This window comes from Halichoeres trimaculatus, unplaced genomic scaffold (genome assembly GCF_033239565.1).
Source record: "Halichoeres trimaculatus isolate MK-OKI-2021-1 unplaced genomic scaffold, fHalTri1.1 fHalTri1_scaffold_2, whole genome shotgun sequence".
Classification (NCBI taxonomy): Eukaryota; Metazoa; Chordata; class Actinopteri; order Labriformes; family Labridae; genus Halichoeres; species Halichoeres trimaculatus.
Window position 1 is genome coordinate 37,691,686 of NW_027437180.1, and position 21,085 is coordinate 37,712,770.

At 41.3% G+C, this 21,085-nt stretch overlaps 1 protein-coding gene across 1 annotated transcript; it reads left to right on the forward strand.

Moving 5' to 3' along the window:
* The first annotated feature begins 3,110 nt into the window (after positions 1-3,110).
* tpcn3 (two pore segment channel 3) lies at positions 3,111-20,188 on the forward strand. Its single transcript, XM_074665440.1, has 19 exons — positions 3,111-3,402; positions 5,734-5,816; positions 5,945-6,059; positions 6,193-6,321; positions 8,323-8,439; positions 8,775-8,893; positions 9,103-9,204; positions 10,994-11,120; positions 11,275-11,482; positions 13,314-13,458; positions 13,638-13,823; positions 16,092-16,156; positions 16,636-16,723; positions 16,814-16,883; positions 17,001-17,217; positions 18,661-18,751; positions 18,842-18,955; positions 19,039-19,151; positions 19,445-20,188. Exons 1-19 carry the CDS (start codon positions 3,307-3,309, stop codon positions 19,576-19,578), a joined length of 2,319 nt encoding a protein of 772 aa, XP_074521541.1. The 5' UTR covers positions 3,111-3,306; the 3' UTR covers positions 19,579-20,188.
* Positions 20,189-21,085: the final 897 nt, after the last annotated feature.

Sequence of the window (21,085 nt, forward strand, 5' to 3'; positions counted from 1 at the left end):
GCATGTGGAAACGTGGTGATGTGTCGCCAAAAAAAATCATTTTTTTGTTGCACTGTTTTTTCCATGACGGAGAATCAGGGCTATGTAGAGAAATAATAATGATAATTAACAAGATTAATCTTGTCAAATGAAGTCACAAATTTTCCAGAAAAAAAATGTAAATTTACAGGAAAAAAATCACAAGAAAAAAGTAAAAAATTGACAAGAATAAAGTCATATTTTCACTACTTTGTTTTAGTATGAATACAGATTTTTTTTGTTGTAAATTTATCAATTTAAAACTTTATTTTTGTTAATTTATGACTTTTTTCTCTCACAATTAATCTCCTAAATTTACCTTTTTTCTCTCTTTAACATGGCCCTAATCCTCCACCGTACAATTATTCAGCCAATGAGAAAAAAAAAAAAAAAAAAAAATATATATATATATATATATATATATATATATATATATATATATATATATATATATATATATATATATATATATATATATATATAATACTGTTTGACCTTGAATGCTGTGGTGTATGTAGTCCACTGGAGAGGATTTTACAAACAAAATAAAAAAATAAATAAATTAAAAAAAAAAAAAAACACTAATAAACTTTAATACCTTCAGAAGAATAAAAAAAAAACACTTGAGAAGGAAATCTTGACCCAGGCTTTTCTTATTTCATGAATCAGGGGTTAAACTTAAGATCAGTTTGAAGAGACTCACCTGGAGTCTGCTCACATGGACTCTATCAAAGTCCTCAAAGCAGAACATGAGACCAGGTTTAATGGAGGATGGCAGGGAGTAAATACAGGGCACACACACACACACACACACACACACACACACACACACACACACACACACATGGTGGGTCAGTGAACTGTAGCTGTGATGGATTATTGATGAAGGAGGCAGCAGGTGATAATAGTGAAACATCTCCATGAAACTAAAGAAGAAGAAGATCAGAGAGACAGCACGGCATCTTCACACACACACACACACACACACACACAGAAAGACAGAGAGAAGGGACACCACAAAAAGAAAAGAAAAATATAAAGAAACTTAAAGACTGAGTGATAAACCTTAATAAATCACATTTTGAACACATGGTTCATTAGTGTCCGTCTGTTTCTCTTTGTTTCTTTGTTGCACTGACCAGATCACCAACAGGTTTCATGTTTTTATTATTGGACTCATTGATGATCTGCAGCTGAAATATGTGAATAAAATGTTATTTCTTTTGTTTTGAAGGGCCTGTGCTGGAAACAACACATGATACTGACCAGGGGCGGTGCCACGGGTTGGCTCACTGGTCCCAGGCCCACCCATATATATATATATATATAAAATTATAATAATTATAAATGTATAATTTAATATATTTTTTAAAAAGGAAAATTGTTTATGTTGTCTTTGTGTTTATTTGTTTCTTTTTTTTGGAAAAAAAAGGAGTAATGAAACTTTCAGCCTCATGTTTCATGGGCAGGATCAGAGAGCAGTTTTAGCAAAAACTTTTTTTTTTGTTGTTGTTTATTTCTTCGCTCCTACATCCTGCAATAAATGTAAAACAGCAGTGATCCATTAAGTTTTGTTATCGAAGGTCCCGAACTGAAACCCTGGCTCTGGGGTTATTAGAGACCACTGATCTTTTTTTTTTCAAAACGTTTTTGTTCCTGAGACCACAGGGTCAAATTTAACTCTGATCCTGAGGCTCTGTGTCAAGACTTCATGATCTTGTGATTGTCTGAAAAACTGAGTTGATCTTTGGTTTTCTGGAAAGGAAACTTGAAAAAAAAACTTCCCCAAACATGAGGCTGTAACTGGAGTGAGTGTCAGACTGAGGAGTGACCAGCAGGGGGCAGCATATACACATGAGCCCAGTTCAAAATGCAGCACTGAATGTCACCTTCCTCCTGATGGAGGGCAGAGGAGTCCTCAGGTGAGTCTTCAGGTGAGTCCTCAGGTGAGTCCAGATCAGAGAGGTCTCACTTTTAGACCTGATCAGTGTGATTGAAGCTTTCTGTCCTCACCTTTACTCAAACCACAGACTGTATAACTTAAACTTTTAATATGTACACACAGCAGCAGTTTTCTGTCTCCATAACATCTATATTTCTAATTATATTATTCATTTGTTATTTCCAATGAATAATTAACCACACATGAAACTAAAGACTGATTTTTGTGCTCCAACTCTTCATAGTGTGAACCACAGAAAAGAGTTTGTGTCATTTTTAGAGTCAGGTCAACAAAAAGAAGAATTTAAATAAATAATAATAAAGTAAAGTAAAATAAAGTCAAATGTAGCTTATTACGATCATTTCATAAATAAAAACAATGTTTCTACAAAAGTTTGAGCCCACTTGAAGTTTTCAATTTTGATTTAACAAAACAGAAAAAAAAGAAAAATTGAACGAAATAAAGTTTTTCAACTTAATAAGAGAAGAAAAAATAATGAACCCACCCTTTAATACAGACTCTGTCTGTTTCTCCTCCTGTTTGTTTTTTGTCTCTTTAAAGTCTCTCCGTCTGTTTCCGTTATCCCGCTGCTCCGAGTCACATGACACTCCACGGTGCTTTCACTGTCTCACAGGAAAATCGGAAAAAAATAAACATAAACGAATAACATGAACTCACTTTGATAACTCGAAATAAAACTTTGTGATGCGAAAAAAAGGGAAACTTGAAAAAATAAAAAGAATAAAGAAAATAAAAAAGAGTAAAATGTTTCTAAATATTTTGTGAAAGAATATAAATCTCTATTTATTTCTTGTATTTATAGTTATGAACTAATTTTTTGTTAATTAATGTTCAACATTAACCAACAGGCCCTTTTTTATGATAACACGTTACAAGTTTAAAATACTCAGAAATAAGTTTAGTTTTAAAAGTTTCATATGTTTTTGTTTTCACCTCATATTTTTTCTGTGGGTAATTTTCTCTGAGTGACAAAAAGTGAAGGACAGGTGAGGATCTCCGAATTAACACCAACCGTCTCGCTTTTAATACACATGATAATTAAATCACTTTGGACAAATATGTCGTTTTTTTATTCTCGAGTCAGTCCACGTCACAGTCGCCGTGTTTCCCCACGCCCCTCCGGTCCGTGAAGGCATCGCGGGCTGAGTTTTATCAGGAGGACAAACAGCCGCTCGGAGCATTAGGGAGCCGGACTGAGGGCAGATGGAGGTCCGCAGGGAGGAGAACATGTGATGTGGCTCCTCACACACACACTCCACACACACACACTCCTCTGCAGCGGGAAAACACCGAGTTTCAAGAAGCTTTAGAAGGAGGAGAGGGAGATGAGCGAGCCGAGGAGCACGGAGGAGAACCCAGATGGAGGAGCAGGGAAAGAAAAAGGAGCTCCAAACGGAGGGAGACCTGACAAGAGCAAAGAGGTGAACACACTGATGCTGCTTTCTGTGTGTAAGCGTGTGTTTCTGAGTGTGTGTGTAAGTGTGTGTGTAGCTGGAGAGGACATGTGTGTGCTCTCACATGACTGCTGCAGTAAACTGATGGACTCTTGTCCTCATTAAAAGTCCGAAAACAAACTTTAAGCTCAGTCAGGATGAAGCTGAAGATGATCAGCTGATCCTCCGGGTGCCTGAGACACACTCCTCTCACGACCCTGTCACTGTTTGTCTGTGTCTCTGTCTGTTAGTCAATGAAACAACAGTTGATCTGAGAAGTCATGGAGTTATTAAACTCTGGCTCAGTTAGGGTCTGGTTTTAGTAAATCCACCTGAAAAAGTCCAGCCATCAGCTGAAGAGGACACACCTCAGGTAGTTTCTCCTGTTGAACCATGATGAACGTCCCTGCAGCGTACAAAGTGAAGCCAAAATACTGCTGTGCCTGTGATGTCGTCTCAAAAGCGCGGTGTCTCCCTGGGGAGTTTCACCTACCACCTACGACTCCGTAAGCTTTGGTGAGTCGCGTGTTTTTTGGGTTTCCTCTCACCGTTCCTCCTCTGCTCTGACCATCCAGAGCTCACAGCGCAGCAGGAGCCTCATTGGTCAACACAGCTGTCAATCAAAGCCACAGCCTCAGAGGGTCTGGGCAACAGATGTTTTCTGGTCCCACTCTTTTCCTCTGAATTATGCCTTTAAGGTCAAAAGACAAAATTCTGTGATTTAAGACAAGTTTCTGATGTTAAAGAACACAAATTTGGGAGTAAGAGACAAAATCTAAGATTGAAGATTGAAATCTAAGATAAAAGACAAAATTTTGAGACCAGAAACAAAATTCAGAGATATGACGCAAAAAAAAAAAAATTGGAAGAAAATATACTAATAATATAATTCTGAGATCAAAGGAGAAAATTCTGAGGTCAAAAAGCAGAATTTTAAGGTCAAAACACAAATTGGGAGGTCAAAAGACAACAATTCTTAGGTCAAAGGACAAAATGCTGAGATCAAAGAGCAGAATTCTAATGTCAAAACACAAATAATAGGTCAAAAACCAAAATTTTGTGATCGTAGTACAAAAATTCGAGACCAGAAACAAAATTCAGAGATATGATGCAAAAAAATTGGTAGAAAAGATACACTTCTGAGATCAAAGGAGAAAATTCTTAAGTCAAAAGACATCATTCTGAGGTCAATGAAGAAAATTCTGAGGTGAAAGAACAGAATTCTGAGATCAAAGAGTAGTATTCTTAGGTCAAAAGACAAAATTCTGAGGTCAGAGGAAGAAATTCTGAGATGAAAACACAAATTGGGAGGTCAAAGGACAAAATTCTGAGGTCAAAAGACAACATTCTGAGGTCAAAAGACAAAATTCTGAGGTCAAAGGACCAAATTCGAAGAATAAAGGACCAAATCCTGAGGTCAAAGGAAGAGACCTGTTGTGCTTTGCTTCATCTTTAAAGAGCCATCTGCATATTTTCATACAGTGCTGGAGTTGTACCAGCAACCAGAAAGAGGAGGACTCAGGTGGAGGTCGTTTAAAGGGACGGTAGCAGAACTTTCATGAAGACGTTTGTTGAAATTTGTTGAAACCTTCGGTCAAACGCTGGCTCTTTGTTCGCTGACGTCTGATTTAGAGGTCGACCGATATGGGTTTTTTGGGGGCCGATGCCGATGCTTTCCAAATTTGGGCAGCCGATGCCGATATGCATAGCCGATCGCTCCAATTTGATATTCAGGCCGATTGTTAAATAAATATATATTTATCACATTTTTGTGAAACGCAGCAATTTCTGAGCAACTAAAAGAAATCTATTACAACAAGTCGTGTCCAGTCCTCTGAACATTTATTCAGCTTTCAAAACAATGAAATATTTTGTCTGAGTAAACACACAATGTAACAAGCAGTAGTAAACATTCACACTCTTCTTAAAATGTCAAAAAAGAAATTTAAACTTATTAATATAATTTGAACAAAAGTATGTAATGTATCCAAGTGGTTCCACAAGTTTGAGGTGCTCATCTTTTTTGTGCCTCATCAAAAATTGCGTCATTTTATACAACGGATCAAAAATTGGCTTTTTAAAAGAAAATACGGTCGATGGCCGATAGAGACAAATGTCCAAATATCGACCCGATATATCGGCCGGCCGATATATCGGTCTACCTCTAGTCTGATTGGTTCCTGGGAGCAGTACAGCTGATCTCTGCTTCCTGACCAACCCCACAGCTCCTGTGTGCTACTACAAAACAATGACACATGGTTTAACTGTGTGTGTACGTGTGTGTGTGTGTGTGTGTGTGTGTGTGTGTGTGTGTTTCAGGATTTCGACCTGGCAACCATCTATGTGTCAGACGCGCAGTACAACAGAAACATCTTCTTCGACACGTCGCCTCAGTCTGTCAGGTCGGCTGTTAAACCTCTGTAACCTCCATGACTCAGGAAACCACCGATGCTCCGAGGAGCTCAGACTGAAACCACCACTGATTCAGAGCTGTGTGTGTGTGTCTGTGTGTGTGTGTGTGTGTTTTCAGGCTGTACCTCCTCTATAACCACTGGATCCCTCAGGTCCTCCTCTACCTCTTCATCCTGATCGATCTGTGTCTCGCCATCCTTGAGGAGCCGGCCGTCGTTCCAGCGCCGCTATGGGTGAGACTCCTCTACTCTGGGTCTTTGTGTGTGTACAGACGGATTCAAATGTGTGTGTTCTGTGTGTGTGTGTGTGTGTGTGTGTGTGTGTGTGTGTGTGTGTGTGTGTGTGTGTGTGTGTGTGTGTGTTTAGGCCACCCTGCTGGTGGAGCTGCTCTGTCTGCTCGTCTTCACCATCCGACTCGTCCACTACGCCAAAGTCATCCCCAGAGACAAGTTCTGGAAAGACCCTAAAAACATCTGCATCATCGTCATCATCATGGTAGGAGGGGCTTATTGGTGACATCATCACACTGGTTTATCTGTCAGTTTTTGCAGATCAGAGCCTTGCAGTCTGAGTCCAGTCTGTCTTGGTCTTGGAGACCGTTGTGGACTCTGTCAGCTCTGACCCTGCCTGGTTCCTGGTTTTGAGGCTCTGAAGTGTTTCCTGTGAGCCGCTCTGAGTTCCTGTCAGCAGAATGTGCTGAGGAGACTTTCTGCCTGCTGTTGTGAAACAACCTTTAGCCGGACGTGTTGCCTGGTCAGCACGTTCCCAGCACAGGCGCTTCCTGGTGACTCAGAGAGCCAGGGGACCAATCAGCTCCTTCCTCACACACTCGCAGTGTTTATACGACTCGCAGCATGTGATCCTCACAGCTTTTATGATCCAGGGGGAATCTGAGGAGTGTTAGTGAGCTCGTCAGTCCTAAAACATCATTTTTACAGCACTGAGGCATTTAGGCTCAAACTGTGGGTTTGTTGAGGGACCATGTTTGAAGAACTTCTTCTTTGGCTCCTCCCCCTTTAATGGTGTCAACAGTTCCTCTTGTTTCGGTGAAGTTAACTGGCTGTTAAGTGTCCTCAGGTATGAGAATGAGATCAGACCTCCACCAAACATATTGTGACTGTCACCAAAACTTTAGCCCGACTTTAATGTTATACTTCCTTTCAGCAGACTGTCTGCTACAATTTGGTGTTAGCTGCAGGTTTGTACGATAATTTGTTTTCTGACAGTGTTGAAAATTATGATGACGAGTCTTAGTACCCAGAGTATTTCCAGGATCTGGATCGTACTTTAATGTCTGTCAGAAATGATGGTGACCTTGTCTCGTATTGTTCAGCACAGCAATCCGACCATTTATGGTGGAGTTATATACACATATGGTGAAAACGTCCCTATCTCACAATGATAAAGAATTCTTTAAAAAAGTCCTGGATCCAGACCGTGATCCAGATCACCTCCAAAACTTTATCACTTCTTTCTTATCCTATTTTGAACATTTCCTGAAAATTACATCAAGATCTGTTTGTTAGTTTTTGAGTTATGTTGTTCACAGAAAAAAAGACAAACTCGATGGAATAAGATAAAGGTTAAAATGAGATCAAAGGAAAAAATGAGATCAGAGTTAAAATGGAGATAAATGAAAAGAATGAGATTAAAGAGTAAAAATGATATCAAAGGGTAGAAAAAGATCAAAGGACAGTATGAGATCAAAGTGATGGGATGAGATCAAAGCTATAGGATGAGATCAAAGCGTTAGGATGAAATCAAAGTGTTAGGATGAGATCAAAGTGAAAAGATGAGATCAAAGCTATAGGATGAGATCAAAGGGATGTGATGAAATTGAAGCTATAGGATGAGATCAAAGCCAAACGATGAGATTGAAGCTATAGGATGTGATCAAAGCTGTAGGATGAGATCAAAGTGATAGGATGAGATTAAAGCTATAGGATGAAATCGAAGCAATGGGATGAGATCAAAGCTATGTGATTAGATTGAAGGGATAGGATGAGATTGAAGTGTTGAGATTGTAAGTGATAGAATTATATCAAAGCTAAAGGATGAGATCAAAGCAATGGGATGAGATTAAACCGATGGGATGAGATAAAAGCTATAGGATGAGATCAAAGCTATAGGATGAGATCAAAGCTATAGGATGAGATCAAAGCTATAGGATGAGATCAAAGCTATAGGATGAAATCGAAGCAATGGGATGAGATCAGAGCGATGTGATGAAATCGAAGCAATGGGATGATATCAGAGCGATGTGACGAGATCAAAGCTATGCGATTAGATTGAAGGGATAGGATGGGATTGAAGTGATGAGATTGTAAGTGATAGAATTGTATCAAAGCTAAAGGATGAGATCAAAGCAATGGGATGAGACTAAACCAATGGGATGAGATAAAAGCTATAGGATGAGATTAAAGCTATAGGATGAGATCAAAGCGATGGGATGAGATAAAAGCTTTGTGATTTTTTATTTTCTCTTTTTGTCTCCAGCTCACTCTGGTTGACATCATCATCTACGGCGCGCTGAAAGCGTCCAACTGTTACGCCGTGCGCTGGTCCAGAGTCCTGCGCCCTCTGCTGTTGGTCAACGTCACAGAGGGACGACAGGTAACGCTCACCTGTGTTTTCTCCACTGCCTGAAGAAAACAAAAAAAGGAGTGCTTTTTGACTGTCATTTGCCTTGATGTGTGTGTGTGTGTGTGTGTGTGTGTGTGTGTGTGTGTGTGTATGTTTGTGTGTGTGTGTAATTGCTGTATCATGTCCATGTTCAGCTAAACTTCCTGTTTCCTGCTGAACGTGTAAATGTTTGACTCTGTGAGCTGATGGCGCCTGAACGCATCATTAGCCAGCGTGTGTGTGTGTGTGTGAAGAGGAGCAGCATCATAACCCTGTGTGTGTGTGTGTGTGTGTGTGTGTGTGTCACTTTGTTTGTTTGTGTCCAGCTCCGCCGAGCGATCAGAAGCATCCGGAACGCTCTGCCTCAGATCTTCTACGTCTTCCTGCTCTTCATGTTCAGCGTCCTCATCTTCTCCCTCATGGCGCTCAAACTGCTGGGCAAACGGTGAGAACGACCCCCCCTCTTTAAACCCTTCATGGTCTCAGGACGCCGCCCCCTACAGGCCCCCACTGCTGATTGGCTGACAGCTTGTCTCCCTGCTGCTGTCTGGATGAAATGAAGAGGATGTTTGTCTCTCACACACCCTGGTTCAGCATCCGTGTACATCTATGTGTGTGTGTGTGTGTGTGTGTGTGTGTGTGTGTGTGTTTCAGAGGTCTGCAGACGGCTGAGGGAGCTCCGTACTTCACCAACTACATGGAGATCGTCTTTGAGCTCTATGTCCTGGTCACCACGGCCAACAGCCCTGACGTCATGTAAGACTTCAGTCACTCAGCTGGTCTCAGACTTTAACCACAGAGCTTAAAGAGGGGTATGGTGCTTTTTTTAAAGTCTTTAATTTGACCCTCTGGTGCCCCAGTAAGATCTTTAAATGGGTTATAGCTTCAAATTAGGTGTTTTATAGACTCTTATTTATTTTTTAGCTGCTGTCTCTTTAAGGCCCTTATTCCACAAACCCCCTTCTCCCTGATTGGTCGTTCCTGTGGAGGCTTTCCAGATGGTAGAGTTAAGGGGATTTAAGGCACCGCCACTCTTACATGTCATGAACCAGTTAGGGGGTCCATATGTGATGACATCATCATTTCAGGAAGATCTGGTTTTGATCAGTTAACAGACAGATTCAGGGACTTGAGGTTTGAAAATCTGCACAGGCTCAGAAGCTCAGGTCAGAACATCCAGGATTGCTGGTTTATGAATATGATGATGCAGAATACCCCCTCTTTAAAGATGAATAGCCCCTCTTTAAAGATGAATAGCCCCTCTTTAAAAATAATTAGCCCATCTTTAAAGATGAAAACCCTCTCTTTAAAAATGAATAGCCCCTCTTTAAAGATGAATACCCCCTCTTTGAAAATGAATTCCCCCTCTATAAAGATGTTTGCCCCCTCTTTTAAAATGAATACCCCTTCTTTAAAGATGAATACACCCTCTTCAAAAATTAATTACCTCTCTTTGAAGATGAGTACCCTCTCTTTCAAGATGAAAAGCCCCTCTTTAAAAAATGAATAGACCCTCTTTAAAGATGAATACCCCCTCTTGTAAAGGTGAATACTCTCTCTTGAAAAAAAAGGAATACCCCCTCTTTAAAAATGAATATCCCCTCTTTGAAAATGAACGCCCTCTCTTAAAGGTTGAATACCCCCTCTTTTAAAATGAATACCCCTTCTGTACTGAAGAATACCCCCTATTTAAAATGAATACCCTCTCTTTGAAGATGAATAACCCCTCTTTAAAGATTAATACCCCCTCTTTAAAGGTGAACACCCCCTCTTTTAAAGGTGAACACCCCCTCTTTTAAAGGTGAATACCCCCTCTTTCAAAATGAAAACCCCCTCTTTGAAAATGAACGCCATCTCTTAAAAGTTGAATACCCCGTCTTTAAAGATGAATTCCCCCTCTTTAAAGATGTTTACCTCCTCTTTAAAATGAATACCCCCTCTTTAAAAATAGCATTAGTCTAAGTGAGGTCTCTTATTCGACTGGTTTCAGGTCAGTTTAGAAAATTAAGGAGGAGGAGCTAAGGACACAGCCAAGCCACCTGATTGGCAGTTCCCAGCTGTCAATCTAAGAGGCCGCGCCCCCAACCCACCCTCCCTTTAACCCTTTATCTGCTTTAATCAGCTGAGTTGTGAGCTGTCTGACCCAGAGAGGACTCTGCTGACCTTGACCTCCTCCAGCTAACATCAGCTCGCGTTTCATCACTTTGCGTGTATTTTCTGCTCTTAGATTACTGAACGCACTTCCTCAAACAAAGAGGAAGTCGATGACGAAGGGAAAACTTTCAGGTCAAATTTCTCAGAATTTATTCTGATCAGATTTTTTAACGATAGCTCCTCTGATGCTCCATCTGTGTGTTCTTAACGAGGATGACTCCTCACGGGAGCCTCAGAGCTGGTCTGTCCTTTACAAACTCTGAGGCTGAGTCTGGGTTTGGGTCTGGGTCTGGGTCTGGGTCTGGGTCTGTGTCCTTATCCCTTCATCAGTCACAGGCTGCCTGCCTCAGAAAGAAGAAGTGACTCTTCATTTCTCTCTTCTCTCTGACAGGATGCCGGCGTACAACGCCAGCTTCGTCTTCGCCATCTTCTTCATTCTCTACATCCTCATCAACACCTACATCTTCATGTCCGTCTTCTTGGCCGTCGTCTACAACAACTACAAGAAATACCTGAAGGTACCTGTCCCCGCAGAGACCGCCTCGCTATGTGTCCCCTCATGCTTTATATCAGCTCCCGTCTCTTTAAGAGCCTCCACCAACCAGTGATGTCACAGATTGAGTGGTTCTGGTGTTTTAAAGACATGTCTCGTCCTGGGATCACTCCCATCAGGAGGAGGTACGGCAGCTGGTGAGGGCCAAACGGCACAAGATGGTGCGAGCGTTCGCCGTGCTGCAGGAGCACAGGGAGGAGGGGGCGGAGCCTGTGGTCAGCCAGGCTAACTGGAACCAGGTGGTCCGATTGGTCCAACCCGACATCAGCAATGCCCACCGAGAGCTGCTGTGGAGCGTGTCGGACCACAACAACCAGGGCTGCATTGGTGTGTGTCTCACACACACACACACACACAAACACACACTTTAACAAACACAGATCTGTGTGTTTAGAGACTAAAACCTGTTTTTACCCATCATGCAAAGCTCTCAGTGATGAAGGAGCAGCTCTGGAGCTCAGGTGGGTGACTGTTTGTGTGGATGTTTTACCTTCAGGTCAGTGAGTGTGTGATCTGATACGTTCTCAGTTTGTCCTCGTGGGCCACCGTAGTCCACAGATGTCTCAAAGAGCATTCTGGGACTTTCTCAGGACGTGTGACCGAGCGGTGAACCTCACAGTACCTCCATCTGAACGATCTGCAGCGTCATGGAGGAAGTTTCTCTGCTTCATCATCATCATCATCATCATCATCATCATGGGCTCTGAACCCTGAGAGGAGTTTGTTCCTCATCACGTTCATCCTCCCCTCAACGAGAAACCAGAAGAGTTTCAGTCTCAGTCTGGTCTGAAGTCTTTCACTCTTGATCTGGTTTAAGTCGACTGAATACCATAAGACCCAGTTTCCTGTTCAGGGGTTAAGTCCTGGTTCAAAACGCAGTCACATAAAACTCACTTTGCTGCAAAACATTAGTCAAATACTGGCGGGAGGGATGACGCTACTTTACTGATAAGAAACCTGGACGCTAAGTGCAGGATCCACCCTGAGGCTTCATCCTGAAAGGCTCACATGGACCCAACAGGCCCAAGCCTTAAATACCCCTTGTTTAAAACAGGATGATTTTAACTATTTTTTTTTTTTTAAGACTTAAGTTTTCTTCATTGATAGAGTATTGAACCACCATGTTCTTGTAAGAGTTTAGCAACAATGTACATTTTTAAACTAAGCCGAAACTGGATTGTTTGAATTCTCGATAAATAAATTGATAAAAAAACACCAAGTAATTTTTTTTTCTCCAGAGAATTTAGAATAGAACTTTATTGTCATTGTAACAAGTACAACGAAATTGAAGTCACAGCAGCAATCAAGAAAACCAAAGTAAGAAAGTGTATAGAAAGTGTTAAAAGCTCTATGAGAAAATAGGTGATGACAGCTTGTCCATCATTGTCCAGTTCAGCCAGCCTCCACCTCCACAGGGTCCAGGACTGAGCTTCTTCAGCAGTCTGTTCAGTCTCTGTCTCCTGGATCCTGTCTGCTCACAGCAGGTGAAGCTCTTCACATGTGGTGTTGGTGTCTGGTGTTAGCTCTGTTAGCCATGTCTGTGAATAGCATGATGCTACTCTGCCCTCTGGTATTTCCTCTGTTGCTGGGTTAGCACAGCTAGCTCGTCCATCTTATTGGAGATAGATCTTACGTTCCCAATAACAATGGATGGAAGGACAGGTGCACGTCTTCACTTCTTAGCTCACACCTGAGAACCAGCACGTCGTCCTCACCTCCTTCACCTCACTTTGTGGGAAACATCTGGCCTAGCACCAGTTAGCATTGACATGCTACAGGCTGCTAACAGCTGATTTCACATGTAAACAATGCAGCCATGGTTACATGTAGGATCTCCAGACAAACACAGGAGAAAAGTAGTAAAAATATCACTGAAGCTACAAAGTGATGATCCACTCCAAATACAAAGATGACGAAAAAGAGACGAAAAAAAACATTTCCTTTAATGTTTTAGTAATACAATCATATAGTTACCAGATATCCCTCACAACTGGATAAAACAGGACTCCTTCTGGAGTTTGGATTTACCGAATCTGTCCTTTGTGGCCGGATTATTCGAAAAGGAGGCCGTATTTAGAGGAGCCTTTGAAACAGGACAGCCTTCAACATGCCACTGTGACGGAAACAGATCTGTGATTGGCTGTTCTTGTCCCCACAGGTAAGGTGGAGTTCGTCCAGCTGGCCGACCTACTGAACATTGATGTGATCACGCTCAAATCCAGGCCGCACCCCCTCAGCAGCCTGTGCCCCGCCCTCTACAACTCGGCCCCGAGCCGCTTCATCTGCTGGATGGTCCAGCACAAGTGAGACAGAGACAGAGAGAAGTGATCTGTGAAAAAGGCTGAAATCTTCCTTTAAACTTCTCCCTGTGTGTGTGTGTGTGTGTGTGTGTGTGTGTGTGTGTGTGTGTGTGTGTGTGTGTGTGTGTGTGTGTGTGTGTGTGTGTGTGTGTGTGTGTGTGTGTGTGTGTGTGTGTTTCCAGGGCCTTCGTGATCACCTACGACCTGATAATCCTGGTGAACGCCGTCTTCATCGGCCTGGACGAGGACAACCCGATGATCGCCAACTCGGAGTGGGGCTTCCTGGCGCTGTACCTGCTGGAGATCCTCCTGAAGCTCTACGTGTTCGAGCCGCGCGCCTTCTTCTCCAGAAACAGCTTCTGGAACTGGTGAGGAAGAATTCACGCCTTCATCATCTTCATCAGTCTGTGTCCTCCTTCACTGTCAGACTGGTTCATGACTCAGAGTAAAGCGTGTCCAGGTGTTTGCTCACTGAGCTGTCCCCTCACTCCCACACAGTTTATACGCAGCCCAGATTATAAGCCTGAGGTAGGTGACGCACCTTTGGTTGATCCTCCTTCTGCTGCAGCCTCGCCACGCTTGGAGCAGGTTCAGGATGGATCTGACTTTCAGGAGAGGAGCCGCTGCTGTAGCGTGGACGCAGAGCCCGCAGAAAGTCTGAGAGGAAGAATCTGAGAGGAGTTTAATCCACAAACAGGAAGTGACACAGTCCAAACGTCAGTAATCACTTCACTGATTGGCTGAAAACAATCACTGACAGGGCCAACAGCTGATGGTTCCTCTCAGACTTTTTACGCTCAGGTTGTTTAATGACACACTCCTGTACAGTTCAGCACTGAGTCTGATTTCATCAGGGTGATACAGACAGAGAGGAGACACGGAGGTCACGTGACCAAGACGAGCAATGAGCCGTTACGTGTCCTAATCACAGGCTAAACTCACATTATTCTTCATTGTCTCATTATTGTTCCTTACATTCTCATAGTGACAACTTTTTTCCTCATCATTTCATCCTCATGATGTATGAAAGAGGACAAGGGCCACTGTAAAAAAATACTGCATTTAAAACAAAAAATAATAATTATATATTATGAAATAAGAGTCAGAATTTAGAATGCTGGGAAAAAGGTTTTTTCCTTTTTTTCTGAATTGTAAGTCAGAATTTTCAGAAAAAAAGACAGAAACCTTTTCTCAGAATAATCAAAATAAAAAGTCAGAGTTCTGATTATAATCTCAGATTCTAAAAATAATTAGAATTAAATTACTGTGAAAAAAATAAATAATAATAATAATACAAATAAAAGAATATTTATAATAATAATAATTTTAATAATATAATAAAAATAGAGATAGAATAATGGTGATAATAATAATAATAATAATAATGATAATAAAAATAATAATAATAATAATTAATATAATTTAATAAAAATAGAAATTAAATAATGGTGATAATAATAATAATAATAATGATAATAAAAATAATAATAATAATTATAATAATTAATATAATTTAATGAAAATAGAAATTAAATAATGATAATAATTATAGAAATAACAATAATGAAAATAATTATAATAATTATAACAATAACAATAATAATAATAATGATAAAAACAAAAACAAAATAATAATATTAATCATTATACAAATAATAATGATGAAAATGATGATTATTTTAATAATAACTATAATGAAATTATCTGACCTTTTTTTTTATTTTTTTACGGTGGCCCTAATCCTTTTCTGAATTTTTGCCCTAGTCATGAAAACATTGTAATACCACATTTTGGAAGAAGAATATTCTCTGTCTTAATTAATGTTGTTGAAATATTTAGTGTCACAGATGTTTACCATTCTCATTTAAAAATGTTAAGCACCTACAGGAGAATTCTGCGTGTACTTTTCATATTTCTCACCCTCTCACTTTTTTTAAATATTTAGCGTTTTCCAAGACTTTTTGGCCCATTAGAATGAATGGAGATGATCTGTTACCATAGAAACCACTTAGCTGGTGATGTCATACGAAGTTTCAAGGTTTTTAATGGGACTGGTGCGGTTAGGGTTAGAGGGTTAAGTCAGAGACTGTGTTGGACTGTACAGGAGTATCTGGTGAACTGGGACTAGAGACTTTTTCATTCTTTATTTTTTTCCCAGTTTTTGCTGCTGTTCGCAGCCGTGCGCCCCCTGCTGGTGAGCTGTGCAGCTGCAGATGTTTGCGGCCATATCTGTGTGTGTTTTATAAAATGAGCAGAGGAAGAAGAAGAAGGAGCTTTGGCGGTATGTGGGTGTGAAGACTGCTTGCAGAGTGCAGGAGCTCCTAAGGTTTTGCTTCTGTTCACGGTTGTGCGCCCCCTGCTGGTTAGCCATGCAGCTGCAGATGTTTGCATCAATGTGTAAATGTTTCATGGCGTCTTTTTCAAAACCCAAAGATATTTTTTTTTATGAAAACATAGATAAGAAGAAGAAGAAGCTTCGGTGGTATCTGTGGAGGCTGCTTGCTGAGGCTCTTGGTTCTTGGTCTTCGTTGGTTCCTGTTTTGCTTCCTCGTCAACACGCTGCTGTGTTTTTGCTTTCAGAGACCTCAGTCTGAGAGTAATGGTTAGTTCGTAACATTTGTTTTTTATGTTTCCAGGTTCGACACAATCATCGTGGTTTCGGCTCTTGTCGCTACGATCATCAACTCCACCCTGACGACCAGTAAGAGTTTGTTTGTTAAACAATTACAGTACAAAAATAGTTTCAGTCCCAAAATTAAATCTGCAAAATGTCAAAGGAAGTAGCAATTTTACAGTTTTATTTGAAAGAAATGAGAAAGAGGTAAAGTTAATCTTTGTGAATGTTTTAAGCTTTGTTTTTTGGTCAAATATTTTTTTTATTCCTTCTATTGGCTTAAAAAACACATTTTAGAGAGGGAGAAGTTTCTAACATCAAGAGAATTTACTCCCTAAAGTGAAACTCAGCATAAATATCAAAAGATTAAAAACCCAAAAGGACCCAGCATGGAGCCTTGTGGGGCGCCATTTTTTAAATCTTATCTTCCTGAGCTGCTTGTTGGAAGCGGGGTTTTGACACGCTCATCATCTCTGATCTTTTTGTGTAAGTTTCTGTTTGTTTTGATTCTTTGGGAAGTGATCCTGAGTCCCTCCTGTCTCTTTAAATCCTGTTTCCTGTTGCAGCGGGGGACTTCACCAGCCGTCAGATCCTGGACATCGTCTTCATCCTGCGAGTCCTGCGGCTGATCCGAGTGGTGGACAGCATCAAGAGGTCAAACTTCCTCCTCGTCCTTCAGTCGCTGACTCGTAGGAACTGATTTTTCTGTGGTTGCTTTGCTCACGTTGGTTATTCCCCCATCAGGTTTCGAACCATTATCAACACCTTGATCCGGATCGGACCGGCCATCCTCACGTTCGGACAGCTGATCATTGTGAGTCAGAAGACGACACCATGACAAACTTCCTCTGATGTTGATCTGTGCCAAACCTCATCAGTGGAGATGTTTGAATATAACATCCTGGCACTAATTCTGGCTCCTCCCCCTCAGGTGGTGTACTACATCTTCGCCATGGTGGGGATGGAGCTGTTCAAAGGGAAGGTGAAGTTTCTGGAGGATCCGGACGACCCATTGACCAAGTCCTGTGGGAACCCTCTACTGAACGGGTCGACTTTTGCGCAGCTCAACTACTGCAAGAACAACTTCAACAACGTGGTGTCATCCTTCATCCTGTTGGTGGAGCTCACCGTGGTCAACCAGTGGCATGATATCCTTCCCCTGAACGCCCCACGGCCAGCTGGCCGTCAGTTCTGCTGTTGTGTGGGTGCCAGGGTAACTTAGCTGGAGTCTTAGAGAGCTAGCAGTCCAGTCCCAGGATAGCTGGTTAGCATCATACATTAGAGGACAGAGTGGGACTAACCACACAGCTCGCTAGATCGAGTGAGCAATTTCAAAAATACAACTAACAATTCAAAACATGGCTAACATGAACATGGAGTAGCATAGTATTGGATATCTGCTAAAATATCAGTATTATTAGAAATTTTTTATAACACTCAGTTTCAGGTGAGGTCCTGGTTCATCTTCATTTCAAGGGCCACGTAACCTTCACCTTAATCTAACAGACGATTGGAAAACTACTTTACTGGATGTAAATGCATTGAACAAAGGGATGAAAGGTAAACCAGGGAAAATGGGTGAACCAAGGAAGAAGGGGTAAGCCAAGGAAAAAACATGAATAAGGGGTAAACCAAGGAAAAATGGGAATAAGGAATTAACCAAGGAAGAAGGGGTAAACCAAGGTAGAAGGGGTTAACCAAGGAACAAGGGGTAAACCAAGGTTGAATGGGTTAACCAAGGAACAAGGGGTAAACCAAGGAAGAAGGAGTAAACCAAGGTAGAAGGGGTAAACCAAGGGAGAAGGGGTAAACTAACGTAGAAGGGGTAAACCAAGTTAGAAGGGGTAAACCAAGGTAGAAGGAGTAAACCAAGGTAGAAGGGGTAAACCAAGGGAGAAGGGGTAAACTAACGTAGAAGGGGTAAACCAAGTTAATAGGGGTAAACCAAGGTAGAAGGGGTAAATCAAGGTAGAAGGGGTAAACCAAGGTTGAAGGGGTAAACCATGGTAGAAGGGGTAAACCAAGGTAGAAGGGGTAAACTAAGGTAGAAGGGGTAAACCAAGGTTGAAGGGGTAAACCAAGGTAGAAGGGGTAAATCAAGGTAGAAGGGGTAACCCAAGGTTGAAGGGGTAAACCAAGGTAGAAGGGGTAAATCAAGGTTGAAGGGGTAAACCAAGTTAGAAGGGGTAAACCAAGGTAGAAGGGGTAAACCAAGGTAGAAATAAAATTGGCTTAACTACTGTGTAAATTCAACAGGTCATCTTTGGCGACCTCCTGTGTGTCAATGAGGTTTGATGAGTCTGTACCAGAGTTGTCAGATTTATTTAACATAGCATGAAGACAGAATTATTGCTCTACCTCAGAAATTCTTTAAACACAAACCTTTAGTAAGGGACTGACCAGGCTGTGTGAAATGCTTGATTCTGATTGGTCCAAACCCCATAGACACATGAGAATGTAGCATAAGAATCAAACCAGACTGATGCTGATAGTTCAGGGTAAGATCAGGGTCATGTATCGTGAGCGGGTTGTTGTGTGAATCTGACAGGGTGAGTTATGACGTCTGTGTCTGTTTCCTTAACGTGTCTCACTGCTCAGCAGCGGCTTCACCACGGTCACACACATCTCAGCTCGCCTCTTCTTTGTCCTCTTTCACATCACGGTCGTCATCATCATCATCAAGTAAGACTCACTGTGGTGACTGTACGCTGCTGACATCACGCTCCTGAACCCTCAGAGTTCTCCTCATCATGGCTGTTTGTCGTCTTCCAGCATCTTCGTGGCGTTTGTCCTGGAGGCATTCTTCGTGGAGTACTCGGTGGATAAGGGCGACCTGCAGACGTCTCTGGAGAAGAAGATCGAGGAGCTGGAGCTGGCTGTGGCTCAGTACGTGGGTTCATGTGGTTTGAGTCTTAAACATGTGTGAAAACAGGATGTTTCTTTAACTATCCCGTTGATCCGTCCGTCAGGGAGAAGGTGGAGGACAACTTGGTGAATGCTATGGAAACCTGCGACAACGACCTGGGAACTGGCCAATCAGCAAGCAAGAAACCCACCCTGATGTTTAAAATCGCTTCAAAAAGTAAGAAACAGAAACTTTCTTAATGGCTAGCTGAAAGAGAGGTTAGCTTAGCATGCTAAAGCTTCATGCTACTGCAGCAGAATGATTTGATAGCATGGCCATGGTACCCAGACCTCCAGCTGACAGGTGATGGAACCAAAACAACCAACCTGAGTGAAGACAAACATGTAAGAGCTCCCCCTGGTGGCTGACTGTAGTATAGCGCATAAAGCCTGTCTCCTCCATGTTAACAGATGAGACTTCAGCTGACGTCTTGATTACCAGTGTCTGTGATCGCTTGTGTTTCTCGTCAGGGTATCGGACGGTGGACGCCCTGCTGCAGCGGATGTTCGAAGCCGATCTGGACCCTGAAGACTTCGCAGAGACCGACGACCCTGACGCGCAGACCAACGGGAGCTTCCCCAACCCGACGTTCGGCTCTGCGTAGACCTGAATGTGTGAATTCAAAGGGAATCAGATTCTATCATATATGAAGGTTTTATACTCGTATCATCTCAGACCTGACGTGTGCTCAGCGTCAGTCCTCATATCCAGTCTTTTATTTTTATACCTGTAGCTCTGTGAGGAAACGCAAAAACATGTATTTTCACATAAAGATATTTACACCTGTCCCCTCTGCACAGCTCTTATTCTGACATCAAAAACATTTAAACTTTAAATTAGTGAATAAACACCGACCAAACCAACAGGAGCTGAACTCAAACCACATCCATGGTCCCAGCAAACAGTGACCTCATCAAAAACTCCTGTTTGTCCTTCACACCTGGTTCAATCACCTTCTCCTTAAGCTCACTCTGAGCTCAGGCTCCATCTAGTGTTCAGTTTGGGAACTACATGAAAACACTGTTAGGGAGGTTTAGTGACCTTTGACTTCAAGCCATGAGGCAAAGGTCCCGTTTGGTATGGAAGCTCCTCAGGGCCAAAGAAATAAACTCATCATAAGACACAAGTGAGCTCACTCTTTGAGTCAGAATTATTGATTTATATCACATTTTTAAAAATTATCATACCAAAGTGCAGGACAGTAAAAATCAAATAAGAACATTAAAAAAAAACAAATATTAAAAATTATATATGTATTTTTTTTAGTTTTTTATAAATACGTTTTTAAAAATTGTGAATAGATAAAACTGATTTAATCTTAGATAAAAGCCTGAGATGATAAAAACTGGATCCAACAACTGAATTCAGCCTATCTGTTGGTTCAATCAAAATCACTGTCAACTTTTACACCAAAGTTCAAAACTGTGCGTTGAAAATAAAGTAAAAAAAGAAAGTAAAATCCAACTGTACTATGTTTTGGTACCTAACACATCCTTGAGGAAATGGCAGAGAAGCTAATTTTTCATGCTGGTCATCAGGGCTTGACATTAACACCGGCCAACCGGCCAAATGCTGGTGGATTTTGGCTCCTACTGGCCACTTTGGCGGGTTGAATTTTATCTCCAACATGGAGCACAGAGACAAGCAAAAAGATGACTCTGATGATGAAAGCTCTGAGGAAATTTAATTTACCTTTCCTTCATTGTCATTCTAATGAAAAAAGAAATGATTTTCTGATAACAATCGTTAATAAATATTTAAGCAGACAGTGTCTCTTGCTGAGTTTTTGTCAGTTCAATTAATCCCCTTAAACATTTTATTACAAGCAATAACAAACTACTATTTTAATTACTATGTCTTAATAGACTGCATATTTTCATATGAAAGGAGCACAATGTTACACACAACTTTATCATAGCTGAATACCTGATTAAAGACCTGTGGATTTGAACATTGATGTAGGCTTGTTTTGAGTGTGCATAAGGGTCATTTACATTTCAAGAGGCTGTAAATCTTTTTTAAGTAAACTTTAGCATGTCATCATGTAATCATATTGAACATAGTTATCCAGCAAAAAAATTGTGGCCAGTGAAAAAACTGAGTGGCCAGTA